General features: G+C 43.8%; 2 protein-coding genes across 2 annotated transcripts in view; one reads left to right on the top strand and one right to left on the bottom strand.

The window, feature by feature from the left end:
• DNAH7 (dynein axonemal heavy chain 7) overlaps positions 1-7,251 on the top strand; it is a gene marked incomplete at both ends in the record, with an annotated part of 241,149 nt that extends 233,898 nt beyond the window's left edge. The window contains 2 exons of the mRNA XM_080932888.1: positions 1,559-1,662; positions 7,045-7,251. Coding sequence (XP_080789014.1) covers positions 1,559-1,662; positions 7,045-7,251 — 311 coding nt within the window. The remainder of the gene's footprint in view (positions 1-1,558; positions 1,663-7,044) is intronic.
• A 243-nt stretch (positions 7,252-7,494) lies between these two features.
• Positions 7,495-19,618, bottom strand: part of SLC39A10 (solute carrier family 39 member 10) — a 40,202-nt gene continuing 28,078 nt past the window's right edge. The window contains exons 6-10 of the mRNA XM_080933396.1: positions 19,411-19,531; positions 17,970-18,338; positions 17,152-17,232; positions 12,350-12,540; positions 7,495-10,228 (exon numbers count right to left, since the gene is read on the bottom strand). Coding sequence (XP_080789522.1) covers positions 10,070-10,228; positions 12,350-12,540; positions 17,152-17,232; positions 17,970-18,338; positions 19,411-19,531 — 921 coding nt within the window. The 3' untranslated portion in view covers positions 7,495-10,069. The remainder of the gene's footprint in view (positions 10,229-12,349; positions 12,541-17,151; positions 17,233-17,969; positions 18,339-19,410; positions 19,532-19,618) is intronic.

Here is a 19,618-nt window from a genome sequence, read left to right as displayed (position 1 = left end):
AGCCTGACTTTACTCCTAACTTTTCTCAGTGTCCTTCTGATACAGGGAAAATCGGCATTCCAGCTGACATCCGAGTGGAACTGTTGAAGCTATACAATTTTGGACCCAGATAAAATGTTTAAGTTATAAAAGCATTGCCAAAAGCTTTAAAACTGGTTAATAACTCATATTCAACCTGTGGAACTGTATACACCGAGCAAAGAGATTATACAGACTCCTTCGTCTTCCTTTACAGCTGTACACATCTGCCTGTTACCTCTGGAGAGAGCGCTTCAGGCACTAAAACTCCAGCGTGACCCTGAAAGCACTAGAGTAGCACATAAAGTACAGTTTACCTATTGATTAGTATAGATCACTCGGTGTGGCGGAATTCTCAGTAACTAGCTCCACTGAGTAGCCTTCAGCTGAGCAAACCACTTTACTGACTAGCAGTGTGTCCACCCAGGGTATTATTTATTATGATTATTTAGTATATTATTAGGTATTATAGCACAGATATTTATTAAATTACGAATTTTACTTTATATGCACTGTACTGTCTGGTTTTCTGTCAACTTGACACAGCTGGAGTTATCACAGAGAAAGGATCCTCAGTTGAGGAAATGCCTCCATGAGATCCAGCTGTAAGATATTTTCTCAACTAGTGATCAGGGGGGAGGGGCCAGCCCATTGTGGGTGGAGCCATCCCTGGGCTGGTAGACCTGGGTTCTATAAGAAAGCAGGCTGAGCAAGCCAGTAAGTAACGTCCCTCCATGGCCTCTGCATCAGCTCCTGCTTCCTGACCTGCTTGGGTTACAGTCCTGAGTTCCTTTGGTGATGAACAGCGATGTGGAAGTGTAAGCTGAGTAAACCCTTTCCTCCCCAACTTGCTTCTTGGTCATGATGATTGTGCAGGAATAGAAACCCCGACTAAGACATGCACACAGACACACTTGTACATTTTTACCAGAAAAGAAAAATGTGCTCACTCCATCCTACTTCAGCAATTACATGAACAAAACTGAGAATCCACAGAATGATCCCAAAGAAACCCCTTTCTCAATGGGACCCCTAGGGGGTTGGTCACAGATACCATCTGGGTTTCCCAGCAGCCTCTGCCTTTCTCCTTTTATACACTTTATGTCAGGCTTGCCCTGTTTACCAAGAGGGAAAGAGTAAAATGGTGGCCAGTTTGCTGATACACTAGCACTTGCCAAGCCGAGGCAAGGATACTGAGAGCTTCCAGCCTTCCTGGCTCCTTGAAACCTTGTCTCCACAGGTAAGTAGGTAAATTGATAACTAAATGTCACAGGGAATGGAGGAAGCCACTGCCATTTACTGTTTAGCCTCAGCAATTCCAAGTGCATTACCCACAGTTCTTACTATCGAAATTGCTGGTTATATCCGGGTGACTCAGTAATTTACCGAATGCACTGGCAGAGCAGGAGGTAGAGAGGAGGGGAGGCTGAGGAGCTGCGGCTGCCATTGCCCCCCCCCCCCCCCTTCCCAGACAGGAATCCCAGACCGGAACTCAGTCAAAGAGCATCTTTGAATGCTAACTTCTCTCTTTGTTATTTAGGTGTTTACATTCACGGATTGTTTTTGGATGGAGCTTCCTGGAACAGGAAGACCAAGAAACTCGCAGAATCACATCCGAAAGTTCTGTATGACACAGTCCCTGTGGTTAGTAATCACTAAGGATTACGTGCACACGTGCCTGTGTATGGATCTATGCACATCCAGTAATTCTTGTTGTTTGTGCTAACTTAGCTCCGCAAAGCTCTTTCCGATGCTGAATACAGTTGTTCTTTAATAGGTTTCTGATTGAGGTTCTAGGGTAACAGCACTTTTGTGAGTTGATGGGTTCGTAGTGTTGTTTCTGCTTAAAGAAAAACGTCCTGAGCTCACGTTATCCCACGTCAGGAGCACTGTGGTTCTCACTGGCACACAGGAGCGATGGGCTGTGCCTTTAGACCGGAAGTTATTTTAAACAATGGAATCATAGCAAAGCAGAGAATGTTCACAGCTGAGTTCAAAACAGACCATGAAGAGTAAGTTGTTCACAGTTATAAGAGCTGGAAATAAGAAAACAGAACTTCCCGTGGCCCAACTATAGACACGTGGATGATTGTGGGATAAAGACAACTCAAACTCCACGTCAGATAATGACTGTAAACACACTCCTAGGGTGGGTGATAGGATGACAAATGAACTTTGATGTTTCATGAAAATTGTAATTAAAGAATTAATGAAAGAATTAATGAATGGTGAGGAACAGTGCCGTATGATTGTTTCTGTGTGTAACTACATCATGACACAACAGATTTTCATACAATCTGAAGGGCACATCCAGGATGGTTTGATTAAACAAAAACTTTCTTAGGTCATTTTCTTAACATAAGGTAGTTCAGTCTTTATAAAATAGCATGGAGGTTTTACCAAAAAAAAAAAAAAAAAAAAAAAAAGAAAGAAAGAAAAAAAGTAAGATAGGGCTATGCCCGTATGATCTAGCTAGACCAATACTCTTAGGTATATATCCAGAGTAAATGAAGTTGTCATGAAAAATTGAATACCCAAAGATTGTTGCAATAGTGTGATGGAGTGGTAGATTGGTGATAGATAATTGATAGACACACATACACACACACACACACACACAAATGCAATAAAGAATAACAAAATCATTCACATCAAAGTATTTGCTAGAACCAGAAAATGTCAAGTTAAGAAAAATCAGCTAGATGTGGGGGGTGGAGAGAGAGAGGGGTGGGGGAGAGAGGAAGAGGGAGAGAGAAGAAGGGGGAAGGGGGAGGAGAGGGTCTGTCACTGGTCTATACTCTATCATACGAAGAAGCTTAAGAAACAGAAACTAATCCTAATGACAGACAGTAGTAAGGTGACTAGGGATCAGAGAGGGTGCCGCTGGGAAGGAGAGGGTGCTGCTGGGAAGGAGAGAGTGTCACTGGGAAGGGGAACCAGAGTAGAAGAAGATGGACATGTCAAAATACAGAAATACCACAGTAAATCCTAATGTCTGAATGATGTGTGCTAATAATTACAATTTTTCCCAAGCCAAGTTATTAAACCAGTTGTGTAAAGCAGAATTCTCCAACTCAGACAAAAATATAACAGTTCCATTCCTCCTTTAACTACAATACACCACATTATTTTTAGTTACTTAAGTGAGCTTCTAGAATATTACCCAAGCAGTTTATTGTAGACTGTGACCAGTCTTTAGGACAAGATTTTAAGGCCAGCTGGCCTTTGGCTTACAAAGGCAAAGGGCAAACTAAAACCATAAACATCTTTTAGAATTTGACCAAATTAATTTATCTCACAGTATTGAGTAGCCCCTTAGGGTTCTTAGGTCAAAACACAATCACGTGACGAAGCCAGTGACTAAGTTCTGGGGTATCCATTCCTCCCAGATCATTGTAGGATTCTTGTTATGGGGAATGGACAGGCTGTACCTTAACAATAACATAACTCAAAACACTTTCAACTTCAAAGCTATAAATGAGCAATGTACTTTATTTTAAGCAAAGAATGGATTTTTTTCTGATGAGAATTTGTCTCAATGACTTTTTTGTTGAGAAGAATAATTATCCGTTTGTAGATAATGCACCCCCTCCTCTACTCCCTGCAAGCTAACTAAGGATGCCCTCAGAAAGGAAAGGAATTGCAACCCAGCCAGCTCCTGAAATGGCAAATGTTTATTTCACGTTTGGAGTTTCCTACCCTAAATCTTATCTGCCCAGAGCATCTTGGTATGTAGAAAGAGGATCTAGATGAAATTCCTAGGTCTGGACTAACCCCACACCCTGACCTCCCATAGCCGCTATGGTGAGTTTTCACCTGTCTAAGCTTCTTAAAGAATTCTACAATTCATGTGACTCTAATAGTCTTTGTTTAATCAAACCATCCTGGATGTGCCCTTCAGGTTGTATGAAAATCTGTTGTGTCGTGATGTAGTTACACACAGAAACAATCATACGGCACTGTTCCTCACCATTCATTAATTCTTTCATTAGTTCTTTAATTACAATTTTCATGAAACATCAAAGTTCATTTGTCATCCTATCACCATCCCTGCGAGTGTGTTTACAGTCACGCTGGACTTGAACTCCATGCTGAGGGTGACCTTAAATTCCTGAGGCTTCTTCCTTCGTCTTCCAAATGTTAGGTACAGGCCTATTGCCCTCATGCCTGGCTTTGTGTGATACTGAGGATTGACCAGGGCCTTATACATGCCAAGAAATCACTGCACCAACTCTCCTAAAGCCCAGCCCCAACCCCCAGACCTCTCACTAAGCTTTAAAACAACCATTCTCTTGAAATCTGTGCATCTAGTGAAATGAATCGTCTCTATCCCTTATACGGGACAGGCGTCTTACAACATGACTTTCTTTAAAGATGCGTATCAGGGTTCACTATGGTTCACTATGCTGAGCTCACTTCCTGCTGTGTGCTGCAGTACAATGTCCTCGTCTCTTCTTTGACAGAGCACATACTTACAAGACTCTGTCTGTGGATAGCTCACGAGGACACGAACAGTTCAGGCATGTGTGGAATAGATGGCAGAGTGAATCAGTGCTCCCTGCATGGTTCCTCCTGTAGTGGAGTGCTCCCTGCATGGTTCCTCCTGTAGTGGGAGTGCTCCCTGCATGGTTCCTCCTGTAGTGGAGTGCTCCCTGCATGGTTCCTCCTGTAGTGGGAGTGCTCCCTGCATGGTTCCTCCTGTAGTGGAGTGCTCCCTGCATGGTTCCTCCTGTAGTGGGAGTGCTCCCTGCATGGTTCCTCCTGTAGTGGAGTGCTCCCTGCATGGTTCCTCCTGTAGTGGGAGTGCTCCCTGCATGGTTCCTCCTGTAGTGGAGTGCTCCCTGCATGGTTCCTCCTACAGTGGGAATGGTGGAGTGCTCCCTGCATGGCTCCTCCTGTAGTGGAGTGCTCCCTGCATGGTTCCTCCTGTAGTGGAGTGCTCCCTGCATGGTTCCTCCTACAGTGGGAATGGTGAAGTGCTCCCTGCATGGCTCCTCCTGTAGTGGGAGTGGTGGAGTGCTCCCTGCATGGTTCCTCCTGTAGTGGGAGTGGTGGAGTGCTCCCTGCATGGTTCCTCCTACAGTAGGAGTGGTGGAGTGCTCCCTGCATGGTTGCTCTGATAATGGGAATACTGGTTTTCATCCAGTGGTAGGACTTCTAAGGTACTGTTGATGCTGGTTGTTATTTGAATGAGCTGTATGTAGTCTTGGCTGCTCCAACAACAGTGAAGGGTCTAAGCACTGTTTTGATTAGACACTGTGCAAGTGCAGTTCCTTCACATGGAGCGACAGGAGTCAGCATTCCTCCTACACCCTGGAGTACTCACCTTTCCCGCGAGCAGTACGGGACCAGTTAAGTGTGAGGCAACTGATGCCGGGGCCCAGGACAGGTGCAGCGGGGTAATCTGTTTTTTGCTACTCAGGGTACATCTACCCAGCAGCTACCCCTCAGTGGGTCCCCACCTGACAGTCCTGGGGACAGATGAAGTATTTCTGTGGCTCCAGGAGCTATTCTTCCAAATTGTCCCAGCAATAGTGTCCAGCAGTATTTGAATATCAGTGGGTCATGGCTGAGGTCAGGGCTCTCCAGAAAGGAGAGCAGGGCTATGTGTCGGGCAGTTCTGTGGCTGTGAGCACTTTAGTTTCCCCCTTTTCATGTGAACTGCCACTGCAGGTCTGTCTAGTTTCTTGAGACTTGCCATGACCATGCCTCTGGGCAGGGCTACAGCTGGAGGGATGTGGTTTGGCTGAGACAATATTGGCTGGAGGTGGTGGGATATTTCTCACCCTTGAGGTATCATGCGACTTCAGGGCTTACAGCACAGGCAAGCTCCTTTCTACCCAGGTTCTTGTCCAGGGCTCCCTTGGCTCCCTCTACACCACACCTGGTCATCACCAGGCAGTAGGTCATCTCAGCGTGCTGAGCACGTCTAAGCCAGTGAGGGAGAGAACGGATACAAGCTTTGAGATGAGACCCTGTGAAGGTTTTTGACCCTTAGGACAATCCAGTCATCAGGCCCCTTCTTAGGGTGACAACTGACTATAGTTCTTGGAGATCTGCTGGAGGAGTGAAGCCAAGCTTGTTTGGACCCCAGGCAGGCCTCTAACCTCTTAGGCTGTACACCTGGAAGTAGCTGCTAACTTCACAGTGTACACACGGGACATTTGCTGGAAGCAGGCCTATCCCACAACTGTGAGCCTGTGGGTGGTGGGCGGGCTGTTCCTCTTGCCTTGCCGCTGTCCTAGGTCTGAATCCTACAATGTTTCTGTGTCTTCATACTGAATTCCCATGTTTTCCCAAAGTCATTCAACTCTAGCAATAGCTCCACTGTCTTGGTCCAGTTCTCGTAGAGAACCACATTGCCTGGTTCACGGCTACTAAACACAGCACAATATGCACATTGTCCATCCACAGCGGGGAGACGGTTTAGTAAAATAACTGTTGCTGGGGAAAAAAATCTCTTCTGAATTTATTGGTGTAAAATAAATAAGTCATATGACTGAGTAGAAATAGTAGCATCTCTCTTTTGAGAATATATAGAATTGTGTTTTGTTACTAAAAGCAACAGAAGTCACCCCCAGGAAGAGGTGACATGTTTCTAAGCATGTTTTAGGGTCTTTACTGAGGCACAATGAAGTGTTCTATAAAATTAACTGTTTACTGTAAAAAAACATTTCACATACAACTTGTTAAGAAACCACTACTAAGTATGGGTTATAATTAGGTTCAGTAATTATACTTCCTTTGTAGAAAAGGAGTAAAGATGGCAACATTTCCAAGGCTCGCCCAACTAACTCACTTAAACGAAATAGTATCTAAAATATACATGAGAGGGCACTATGCTTCTAACACAGGCAAACTGTCTGCACTTTGTACACTGGTTCTTCTAGTCAGGCATCTTTATATTTGAGCATCATTTCCCTGTTGACAGAAAGTAAACCAAGTGGGGCAGAGGTTTTAGACCTAACCTTAGCTACAGTCCATGCCAGGCAACAGCTCTGACGCAGAGGTCTGTGCTTCTTCCAGATGTGGTTGAAGCCCTGTAAGAAGTCAGACATACCCAAACGGCCGAGCTACGTCGCCCCTCTCTATAAGACAAGCGAGAGGAGGGGCACGCTCTCCACCACTGGCCACTCCACCAATTTCGTGATTGCCATGATTCTTCCCTCTGACCAGCCCAAGGAGCACTGGATTGGACGGGGCGTAGCACTGCTGTGTCAGCTCAACTCCTGATCCGAAGGCGGCACCATCTCTTCCAACTTCTTGTCAGATTCAATAAAACACATCTTACTGTTCAAATTTTGTTTTGGCTTAAATAAACGTAACACTCTTAATTTCAACTTTACTCTGGCCTCTTTAAAGTACCAATGATGATTCAAAGTTCTGAGACGGAAAACACAGCACACGCTTTCTTTCTGAATAGCTTTATTTCGGGAGAGTTCCATATGCATTAGGAACATATATAAAATGACACGCCACTGTTGACAATGAAAAAAAAACAGCATCTGATCACTTCCAGCTTTATAAATTTTTAAAAAATGATTCAGTTACAACAACAAAAAATGTTTATATATTAGCAAGTATCACCTTGCGGGACCATAATCACATTTAAGCCACTGACTTATTGTTAATGGAAAAGGTTCACACTGCATCTAGTTACTATAGCATTTCTAAGCATAATCACAGCTGATTGAATGCAATGTGATATACACCAAAATCCATATGGATGTCACATGGTGACAGCATTGGACAAGTAACATTGGTGACCTCCAACAAGCATGTTAAATGAAACGATTCAAGCTAAGTGGAATGTTGGAGCCAAATAGAAATGTAGTGGAATTAGGATTGTCTGGTGAGACTGAAACTATACACTAGAATGACGTAAAAACTAAACACTGGTGGAACACTATCAAATGCTAGCAGCAATGTTAAAGCCCTCTGAGACGACTGAGAAAACCTAGCAAATAAAGATAATACCATTTGAGAGTATAAAACTTTGTATACCTTGAGCATAACTGACTAGCTTTAAGTGAGGCATTTTACAGTGGGAGTGTATTGCAGCTGTTGCTTTAAATGACACAGATTTAATGCTGGAATGCACAATCCTCCTTGGGAATAAAACTCAAAAATGAAGCATACAAGCATCTTGGTTTTGAAAGCAAAATAGCCAAGTCACTTGATCAAAGTTGACAGTACTGAGAACGCCAGCACCTTTTAGCATGGCTGCTCAAAGGGCCAAGCAATGAGGTGAAGTTAAGGACTGTCATAGGTATGCCCAGTGCTGAAACTGTGTGTACAGATCGACTCACTGCAAGGACGGCTCAGAAAGAGACAACCACTGTAAGACCGAATAACCCTTGCTTACAACGTTGCAAAGAAATACTGAAGATTATCCTCTAAGCCTGGATGCATGTGCTGCTCTCAAATTTTCGTTTTTGTCTTTAAACCGGAGAAGGGACTGAATAAAAATACTGAAAATGGAATGAATGGACAGGGTTTGGCTCTTAATGTGTTTTTTTTCCCAAGGAGTATCTTGGCTCCTAGCAGTTAAAATAGAGCCAGCTGCATACGGTTCAGACATTTGCCTGAGGAGGTGAAGAGTGGGTGGCATGGGACATAAACAGAGCTATATGCACATAGTCTACAAGTTAAGTCACAACTCAGACGGAACAGGACTTATTCTCACACATCACTGCGGCAGTGGTGGAAGAGCAGGCACCGGAGACAGACCATTCCACATCAGGCACCGGAGACAGACCATTCCACATCAGGCACCGACAGGCACCTGGAGACAGACCATTCCACATCAGGCACCAGAGACAGACCATTCCACATCAGGCACCAGCAGGCACCGGAGACAGACCATTCCACATCAGGCACCGACAGGCACCGGAGACAGACCATTCCACATCAGGCACCGACAGGCACCGGAGACAGACCATTCCACATCAGGCACCGACAGGCACCGGAGACAGACCATTCCACATCAGGCACCGACAGTTTATCTTGGCACAAAATGATAAAAGTGATTTTGGCTTAGTCAAATACTTGGTACCAAAGTAGCTATGGTCCCAGTGCAGTAACCATTCTGACGACATTTTTATATACAGACTATAGGCATGGCCAACTTGGATTTTACCACCAGCCACGGCATGTGCTCTGAGTTCTAATGCCAAACTGGTAAAGTAACGTGAACACCCAGAACTTAAAATTTCCAGCTAACCTAGTTTGTACTAGGGAAATGGAATGCTAGTTCTTTGATATTTTCTAGAGTCGTAATGTTCAGAAAAAGGTATCTGACTACATGCTCTGATTCACCCCCCCCCATAAAACAAAGTTAAAAAGAAAACCCAACACCAAGTATAGTATGCAAAGAACCATTATGAGTCTTTCATTAAACTGAAGTTCGCACAAACATACAATCACAAATTTCAGTAGTTTAGGCTGCAAGTTTGAACACTATGCAAATATATACAAAAATAGTAGCTCTAGATTCAAGAATAAGGGCTTTTCCCAACGCTAAGTCCATACTCGAGTGCAGCCTGGGCTTCCCTCTAGTTCCTAAAGTCAACTTTACTCAGTTTCAAAGTTGTGTCAGGTTGATCCCTATTCACCCCGTTTGTATGTGTAGCTGGATTAGAGGGTGCTAAAATTCATTCTTCGCACACACACAAATGTCTGCTCAAAGTCCATTTAAAACAGTTTTAAAGTTTAAATGATTTTTTTGGTTTAATTTCTATTTCTGCATAGCCACAGACGTTTCTACTAATAAAAAAGACTAGTGTTTAATATGATTCTCTCTTTTTAAAGTCTTAAACTTCTATCAGTATTGTTACACGGAGTCCCATGTTCTGACTTTATCACAAACGTTTAAAAGACCCATCCATGCAGAGGAAGCAGTCCTGAGCACCAGTCTCTTGTGGTTAGGCTCAAATCTACAGAACCTGTCAATCGTGCAGGCCACTGGGTTCTCTGAGCGATGTGCATACAGTACAGGGAGCGGAGGCAGCGGCACGGACATCCTCACGATCAGCGAAGCAACCGGGAGCCGTCAGAACTGGATGTCAAACACAATCTTGTCCTCATAGAGAGCGATGACCAGCATGATGGCAAACCCGAAGAGCAGTCCTAAATTCTGCAGGATGAACTGCCCGACGGGACAGAAGCCGTGTTCCTCGTGGTCCCCGTCCCCATGCAGCATCTCGGGAAGCTGAGGAGAAGCACATCATAACGGACACTGAGGCTGCCGGCTGATGACTACAGTGCTTCCCTTCCCTCTGACTCCCCTCAGTACCAAAGCATAAGCAACACAGAATGCTTCACAGGCATGCCCTTTAAATTCCTGTCCCCAGCAAGACGGAAACAATGTTGCGTCTCTGCCATTCCCAAGTTTTTCCTGGATGTCACCTCAACTGTCATAAGCCGGCAAAGAGCTGATCAGTGTCTCCTGGTACACAGCACTTAGGACTATGTACAAAGGCGGGGCTCTGGGGTGCAGCCGGCCTGGTATTCCTAAAGACCTTTGTTTGCTATGACCATGTGTAACACACATACATACATGCGCACACACAAAGAGAAAGAATTATTTCCACAGTAGTTGCTAAACAGCACTGCCCAAAGTGCCCCAAACAGGCATTTCCACAGAGGCTCCTTTAGGAACCTCAAATAAAGCTTCTGTGTATTGCCAATACCTGCCAATCTTTCTTATGGTCAAGGTAGTGTAGCTAAAATAAGGAATGTGGTCATGTTTTCTACTGCTGTAGCCCTGTCAAGGTTTCCTACAACTCACAAACCACATGCTGTACAGAGTCATCAATGACGGAGTGCACATTATCACTTTAAAATGTTATGTTTTAGTTGCTTGTTATATATGAGAGTGTGTGTGTGATACAGTCAGTGAACTTGTGGAAGTCAGGGGACAACTTGCAGTGAGTAGTTGGGTCTTTCCTTCTACCTGAGAACTCAGGGAGTCCAGGTCACCAGGCTTGGTGGCAAGTGCCTTTACCTGCAGAGTTCTCACTGGCCCTGGATCGTATTTTTAAATAATTCATTTTCTGCTAATCAGAAAAAAGTGTCATTTTGTGTTAATAATGCGTTAGAACATTATGCAGGGGCTTGGTTCCTTCTGTGTCAACATCATAGTATCTCTGGCACAAATGCATCCTTTGTAAAGAGCAGGCTTGAGTCTCTTGAGTTATTTCAGAACACAATCCCCAGAGTAGAGCTAACAGGCAGAGGGGTTCTAAGACCCTGGGCTAGGACCTCATCCACCTGTCCCTCCTGTTCCCAATAAACTCTTCCATGGGCTTTAAAACCTTTAAAAACAAAACAACTACCCTAATTCTCTCTTCATCCAGCTTTTATGCAGTTCCAAATATAGTGCACAACTCTGACCCGAGCTGGGGAGGGGCTAGGAGAAGCTGGGGAAGGAGTTCACAATATATTGGATAAAATTATCAAGGAGCTCACTGTAAAGTCTTTCTTCTGATCTCTAGTTTCTGAGCACAAGAATCAGACCACCTCCATTGCTAGTGGCCACGAACGGCTTTTCCAGTGGCGGATGACAATAAGAAAGACAATAATGTCTGTCTCCCTAGAGCTGTCCCGTGTGGGAGAGGCACTCCGCTTGGGAAAGAAAGGCCACTACTCAGTGTGCTGTCAACAGACCAAGACAAAAGTGCCAAGGATGGAAAGTATGGCAAGAATCAGTGTGTGCCACACCCGAGGAGTGCGCACATGCCGCCTGAGAAATGAGGAAGAAGCAAATGAGAAGAGGGTGTGCAAGGAGCGGGAGTCGCTCCCCTCAGGAAAGGGAGTGCGTGACACAGAGAGGGAATGGCAGCAGCCGGAACAGTGAAAGCCCGGCAGGTCAGTGTAGGAACTTAGGGATGCTGCTCTTAGGCGGAACGGAAGAAAGGTCAGAGTGTCATCTACTTAAAGTGTAAGGATGGAGCCTGCAGAACTGACAGCCCCACAGAAACGATAACGTGTGAAGTCCTGGTGGGAAGTGGAGATGAACGACTGTTGCTGTGGGTGACTTTAAAGGCTGTCATACTCACACGTCTCCTTTCTTCTTGGCAATAAGGCAGTGAGTCTAATTATTCTGTAACTGCATCTCTAAATCCTACTATTCGTTGACTTGTGATATGGCTGATTAGAAATTTTTCAGCATCCCCAAGATATGCTCAGGTAGATGCTCTTCCTAATTATTATTTAGGTGCCATAGTCTTTAAAAATACACTGCAATTTCCAGCCGCTTCCATTTCTGAAGGCTGCATCCTGTTTGCAAGTTTAGTGTAGCACAAGGGAAGAGCTGTCTAAAGCACCTTACCATATCCACCAAGGCCACGTAGAGGAACATGCCGGCCGTGACTGCGAAGATCCAGAGTGTGATGTTGTTGGCGTACTGGCCAACGGCCGTGCCAATGAGCATGCCTATGTAAGCCATCATGGCCGACAGCAGGTTGTACACAATTGCTTGCTTCACGGTCATGCCTGCTTTCAGAAGGACTGCAAAGTCACCTGCAATTCAGATGTCACGGGGGGAGGTCTGTTAGCACACAGGATTTGAAAGTGTAACTCTGAGCGGAATAAAAACTATTTCAAATATTAAGCACTCATTATAGAGACACATCATTAACACAGCAGAGCAAAAGCTACAGGGGTGATAGGTTGCTCTACATCCTGTGTGTGGTACAGTTACGTAAGTCTATGTGCGCATGAGGAGCCAAGCGACTGTTTGTACAAAGCCAGTTAAAAGGCTGGGGTAGTGGCACACATATTTAATCTTAACACTCGGGGTGCAGAGGCACGTGCAGCTCTGAGTCTGAGGCCACCTGGCCTATAGATCGAGTCCCAAGACTGCTAGTGCCAGAAAGAGAAACAAACAAACAAAAAACAAGCCAAAAGCAAACCAAAATGAAAAGAGGAAATAAATACACCCATGCCCTTTTAAAAGTAACAATTCTAAGTTCATTTCTGCTCTTCAATGGGAAATGGGCAAAGTTAGAAGAGCGGTAATAGCTTCTTACATATATTTCATGCTATGTATACATTAGTTTTTTTTTCCTCAAGAAATGACGACGACAACAACAACAACAACAACTCCTTAGTTAGGAAAACCCCCAAATGTAAAGTGATATAGGAGCTTCCATGTGCTGACATGACTGTCCTGCCCAGCTCTAAGCTCTATCACACTGCTGCAAGGGGAGCAGACACTTGAGCACAAGGGGAGACCCCAGGGCTATTGTACTAGAGATCTAAGTACACACAAGCTTAAGGACAACAAAGAACAGGAAGAGAACAGAAAGAAGCCAAAAGAAAGATGTTTTCCCTTCATCTAGCACAGAACACTGGGAAAGGCAGTTATCGTTACTTAAAGAGATGCTGGCGGAACAGGCAAATGGTGCTGGACATAAGGTTTTTCAAGCTGAGGGATCCGAGCTGTAGCTTTAGTTATGTAAGAGTGGTCTTTGTTCTGCTTGTAAATATCCAAGCATCTAACCAAACAACAAACAGTATGTGCAAGGTGTTAAGTAGATGATTGAGAGGCTCTGTTCTTAGGAAACTCATAGCTACCAAGTTTTCACCAATACCAAGTAAGAAGTTAACAGAGAAATAGCTTCCAAGAATTACTTCTCCGTATTCCAAGAAACTGCTATGAACTACAAAAAGCACTATCTTTCAATTATTCTATTTATTTAAAAATCAGAAGCTCTTCCAATGTCTCAACATTGCCATTCTTGAGTTTCTATTCAGTACTAGTCCCCTTATTCCTTTCCCTCCTTTCTCCTAGGGTTATTGCTGCTGTAACTTAGGGTTACACGACCAGGAGTGACTTGGAGAGGAAAGAGTGTCTTTGGCTCTCATAGGCAGTCAGTCTACTGAGAGAAGCCCAGGTAGGAACTCAAAATGGGGAGGTGGGTCTGACCTGGAGGCAAGAACTGACTCAGAGCCCAGAGAAGAGCCCTACTTCCTGCAGCTGCGGACGGCATGCTCAGAACTTAGGGCTGCCCACAACGTGACCAGGTGCCCCATATCAGAGGCTAGCAGGTCTCTGAGTTTGAGGCCAGCCTGGCCTACAGAACTAGTTACAGGACAGTCAGGACTACACAGGGAAACCATGTCTTAAATAGACTGTATTAAAACTGTTTCTTTGATGAACTCTAGCTTTGCTTCTTAGGCCTCTGCAGATCTTTGCCAACACTCATTCCAGGTACTCACAACTACTAACAAACCCCACGACTATTCTACTGTCTCCAGTTCCCCTGGGCCCTTTACTACCAACGCAGCCAACAGTTCCTGTGCTGCTCTTTGTACGTATCTTTTCCAGAATACTGCATGACCAGTCAGACAACACGCATTGTTTGGGTCTGGATTTTTATCACTTGGCACAATGCACGAAAGACTCACCATGACACTCCACAGGAAATTATGGTCTATTACTCAGCACTATTCAGCACACACACAAACCACACTTTAGCAGCTAAAGAACACTTAGGTTAAGTATCAGTCGAGACACTTATGAAATCACTGTATACAGTAAACAGGCTCAACTTTTCATTTCTCTTCGATAAAACCAGATTATTCATTATATTTCTAATTTTTAAGAAATTCCATTTCCACCAAATATAAGATTATAGTTCTTCATATCCTTGACAATACATAACCCAGGAAATGGAATTTCACATTTAGATACCAAGTTTTATCCTCTTTAGTAAATGTCTGTTTAAGTTTTTTATCTGATTTTTTTGTTTTGTTTTGTTTTGAAGGTGGGGTCTTGAGAGGTTCCTGTCACTAAATTAAGAAGACTTTAATATTGTGGTCCTAATGGCTTTTTATAAAAATTTCCCCATTCTTTAAACAATGACTGTTACATTTTAAATACTCCTAGAGTCATCTATATTATTTTCTTAAAGGATTATATATTTAGTAATGTGCCTAAAAAGATACAAACAAGAATTCACTATCCCAGACTGTGTGGACTGGTGGTTTGTTCCGAGTTAATTTTGATTCATGGTGAGGGGTCTGAGTCACAGCCTCTGACATCTTCTGGTTTTGGCAAGTGAACATCCCTCACTGAGGTGTCCTTTGCTAGAGCCTATGGGTGCAGCCTTTTCTTTCTACTTTTGTTGAAAAACAAACAAAGACCAAACCAAACCTCCCATATATGTGGAGACACTGCATGTCTCAGTGTTTTATGTCCGTCTTCTCCTCACTATTTGGGCAATGTGGCTATACCAAATTTCAAATCAATTTGTTGTCATTTTTCAACATTTCCTAGATTTCAACCTGTTTCCTTTTCACATAAGTTTTTTTTTTTTTTTTAATTTATTAATCTCTGTAAAATGAACCTGCTTTGTTTTGACTGATGGGAATCTAAAAAAACGAGAATGCAATAATATAGACCCTTCTCGTACATAAGCCACCTCTATCTCTGTTGGTAATTAGTCTCCAGTAAACGGACTCCGTGCAGTTAGACTTAGCTCAATCCACGTGAGGCAGTCTCACAGACTCTGTATGGAGGACAGGCTGTGCAGCATCTGAGGCTCTGCATCTTTACTCCGTCCGTCTCAGTAAAGCCTGTGCACTGTAACTAAGTCAGAGCAGTCCCCACAAGTGAGATTACACAGAACATTATCTTCGCCCTGAGATAAGCCAGTATTCTCTTCTGCTGACAAGATATTGCTTAGCACAACCAGTGAGGAGTGCCCGCCAAGGCTGCTAATGAACGTGATCCGATAATAGGGTTACTAACAATGATCACAGACATTTTTAAAGAGTCAACTTTGATATTCTTTAATACTGGATATTTAAAAATCCTATGGGCTAGAGAGATAGCTCAGATGTTCTTCCAGAGGACTTGGGTTCACAACCATCAGCAGTTCCAGAGTCAGAGAATCTAATACTGATTTCTGACCTCCTTGGGGACTAGGCATGTACATGAAACACAGAAATGCATGCAGCAAACCATCTACACAGTAAAAGTCAATAAGAACTAAAAGAAATTTTGTATAAATGTAAATAGCGAATGGCCAGTTTTCCTTAGGCAACTAAGCATGTTACAAAGGACTTGCTTTGAATTAAGTTTAGTCCCTGCTGTACTTCAGGGGGATTGGGAAATGCACAGAATTCCATGTTACCTGAGCTGAGTCCTAAAAACATGGCTCATTTATCGAATGTGATTTCCTTCATGCTAAAACCACTGCTGAGAGTCAGAGAGGGATTTTGGGCCAAGCACAGCGTCACACCTTTCTTTCATCCAACCCTTGGAAGGTGGAGGCAGGACTGACAGACAGCCTTGTCTGACCAGCAAGTTCAGACCTGAAAGGGCTATGTGGTAGATCCTATCTTCATAAAACAGAACAATTCCCCAAACCTTTATCTCTAGAACGTTTAATAACAATGATAAAATAAGCACAACACAGTGGTTTATCAACAATGAGAGGGAACCCGAAATGAATAGGAAAATAAGAACCCGAACCTGAACAAATCAGTTTGAATACTGGCATCATGAGCAAGAAAACACTAAATAAATAAATAAATAAATAAAGACCCCTAAAGAACCACACACTCGCAGGAGCACACACCACACACACATGCACACACACATGTACATTTGAGGGCAAACTGTCCAAACATCTAACTTTGGGGTCAAAAAAAGAAATGATTATATGTTGATGATTATTCCAAAACCTCAGTGGTCTGTAAAGAGTGACAGTCAGGAACACTTTCCAGTTTCTATAACAACCATCCACACACCCAAGTCTCTTTAAACAACATTCTCTTCAGTGTCTGGACAACAATGTGACCTCTCCATTGTCTGTGAAGAAACAACTGTTTTAGGTTCCTCTGGCTCAGTTTTCAATTATGTAATTAATAGCAGACTTTACCCTGCTCCCTTAAGAAAATAAAATGGGTATGGCACATGAAATAAAGCAGTCACTGTTACGATTAGGAGCACACACACTGACACGTCTTCCGTACAAGAGGCAGTAAGTTTTAGTCGTATATCTGATGCACCTGGCCACAGATGGCGTTGACACCTGTCCGCAGGGGTCTGTCTGTCTTACCATCTCTGCAGTTAATGCATTTACAACGGGAGGAGGCCGAGAGGTGACGAAAGGCTCATACCTAATTCATGTGGCAGTTCGTGACAGAAGACGGCTATGGAAGTGCTGATACCTCCGGTCAGTCCGGCACTGAATGCTGCCCCTGGAGAGATGAGCATCAGTGAGTGAGCTTCAGGCCTCCCGCTCTTCCGCTGACAGTCATTTCACAGGCCTGGGACTCACCCAACGTACACATTGTGGCTTTTGAACATACACTGGTGGGTAAGGTCTCAGCCCACTAGCGGAAGTCAAGATTCTTCAGCTACTGTGATTATAAAACAATATGGCTTCTGCTTTCTGAAAGAAACCAAAGCCTATTTCTGACTAATAAAATCTAGATCCCAACGAGAATCATGCCCCGGTGACAGTTAAGGTTCTAAATTAGCTCCTAGCTTACACCCCGCAGCTGCAGATAGAGTTCACATGTACGTGAATTTGTTACGGTGCATTTTCACATGAAGCTGTTCTAAAGCTCTCATATGTTATTAAATCCAGGACTGAAATTACACTGACTCTTGTAGGTGTGTCTGTGAGTGTGAAAATGTTACAACAGCAGCTTCAGTAAGCTGGCTGTGCTTTAGTAAGATAGCAAGTTAGTTAAGAAACAGACTACAGACACTTCTTTAGCTTCAAAAACTACTCAACTTTCATTTTTTAAATTTCCAAATACCATATCTGTTGGAGAAAAACAGAAATGGCAATAATATATAGCTGGACATTTAAGAACTGTAGGTAAAATTTAACCGTATGAATTGTAGCTTCTAAGATTAGTAGGAACTTAGTAGAAAAAGGACAATATGCTTGGAGAATAAATTCTAACCCAAGCTTCAGGACACGTACCGATGGCGAGGCCGTCACTGAAGTTGTGGATGCCATCCCCCATGATGACCATCCAGGCTATGTTCGCTATCCCGGTCTCCTTCAGGTCCGAGCCGGAGTGGCAGGGCCCGTGGGAATGGTGGGCGTGTCTGTGGTGCCACTGGTGGGTGTGCTTCCTCAGCACCGCTTTCTCCTCGTCACGGTGGTTATGTGTGCTCACATGGATCTCGTGCTCTTGAATGGTGTGCAACCCATCACTGTGAGAATGGTCCATGATTTTCTCTTCCTCTACGCCCAGGTAATTTTTAGGAGGGGATTCTTGTTGGGCTTCTAAGTCGGTCAGTTCAGTCTCGTTAAGTCGGTCTTCAGAAACTACCGAGTCATCCGTCCCTGCGCCGGAAGAAAGGACATGCTGATCTAGCAAGTGCATTTGTATGTGCTACTCTGACCCTGGGCAGAACAGCAGTGCCGCGCACACCGCTGAAATGGATGTATTTCCCTTAAGTGTTTTAAAACTCAAGCCATTAGAATAGTTTTTCTAAAGTCTATCAGCTAAACTTTAAATCACTTGCCCACGTTGGCTGATGGCAAAGTTCTTTGTACATGTGCTTCACCAAGAATACTATTCAAAAATCTTCACTGGAATGTTCTGGTCACATCTGGTAAGTCATTTTAAAAAGATTACTTTCCAGAACTATTTGTTTTGTGGCAAACCCCTGGATAATTCCCAGGTGTCTTTCGAGAGAGCTGCACAGTCAGGGAAGGCGGCCATCTATGCTGAGAACTACCGACACATGGTGGGGAAAGAGAAATTCAAATGTAAGCTGAAAATACAGGGAAGAAAATCTTAACTGTCTGAGCCGCCTTGTTCTGTTAGATAACAAAATATGGGTTTTAAATACAAGGGCAAGCTATTCTTTAATTCCAGAGGCAACTTTCCATTTTCCTTCTATAACCAATTGCATATAAGGGAGACTGCACCGTTAAGAACAGTACCCTCGCTGAGCATGGCGACCCGTGCCTGCAACCCCAGCACTGGGACAGCTGGGCAGAGGGTGGAGAGTTCTAACGACACAGAAGACGGCTGAATCCTGTGGGTTGGTCTACTTCTGATACAGAGTGGCTTCGCATTTTATGCCTTTGTTTTGAGATACCTAGACAGGTATCTGAGACCTTGCTCAGTAACGCAGGCAGGCCCCAGCCTCCCAGAGAGAACAGGGAGCACCACCACAGCTGACCCTTGTCTCATTTCACACATGAATTTTTTACAAAGGAGGTGGCAGTTTGGAGTTTGCCTTGCTCCTGATATACCTGGCTCCATGACATGAACAGTACTGGAATTACAGACACACTCACAGTAACGAAGACCACATTAGGAAAACCACAAGGAAGAGAGATTTCAAACACACTGCATTGAAAAAAAAAAATTCAATTTCAAGTTTTCATTGGAATAGTTCCCTACCAGCAAGGGGCTTGAGTTGGAGCCAGTCAGCATCCGGTGTGTTGTTTAACTTATGATCTGAAAGCTTTCTTCCGATAGTTGATTCTTCTGTAGTCTGCTTCTTAAACCATTTCTGCTTTCCCTGTAGGGATTAAAAAAGTGTGATATCAGCATAAGGTCTGCAGCAATAACTAGTAATAATATGCTCTCATCAGCCCCCACTTTGTGA

Source organism: Micromys minutus, assembly GCF_963924665.1.
Source record: "Micromys minutus genome assembly, chromosome: 19".
In the NCBI taxonomy this organism is placed as follows: domain Eukaryota; kingdom Metazoa; phylum Chordata; class Mammalia; order Rodentia; family Muridae; genus Micromys; species Micromys minutus.
This window is presented reverse-complemented; position numbering and strand designations above follow the sequence as displayed.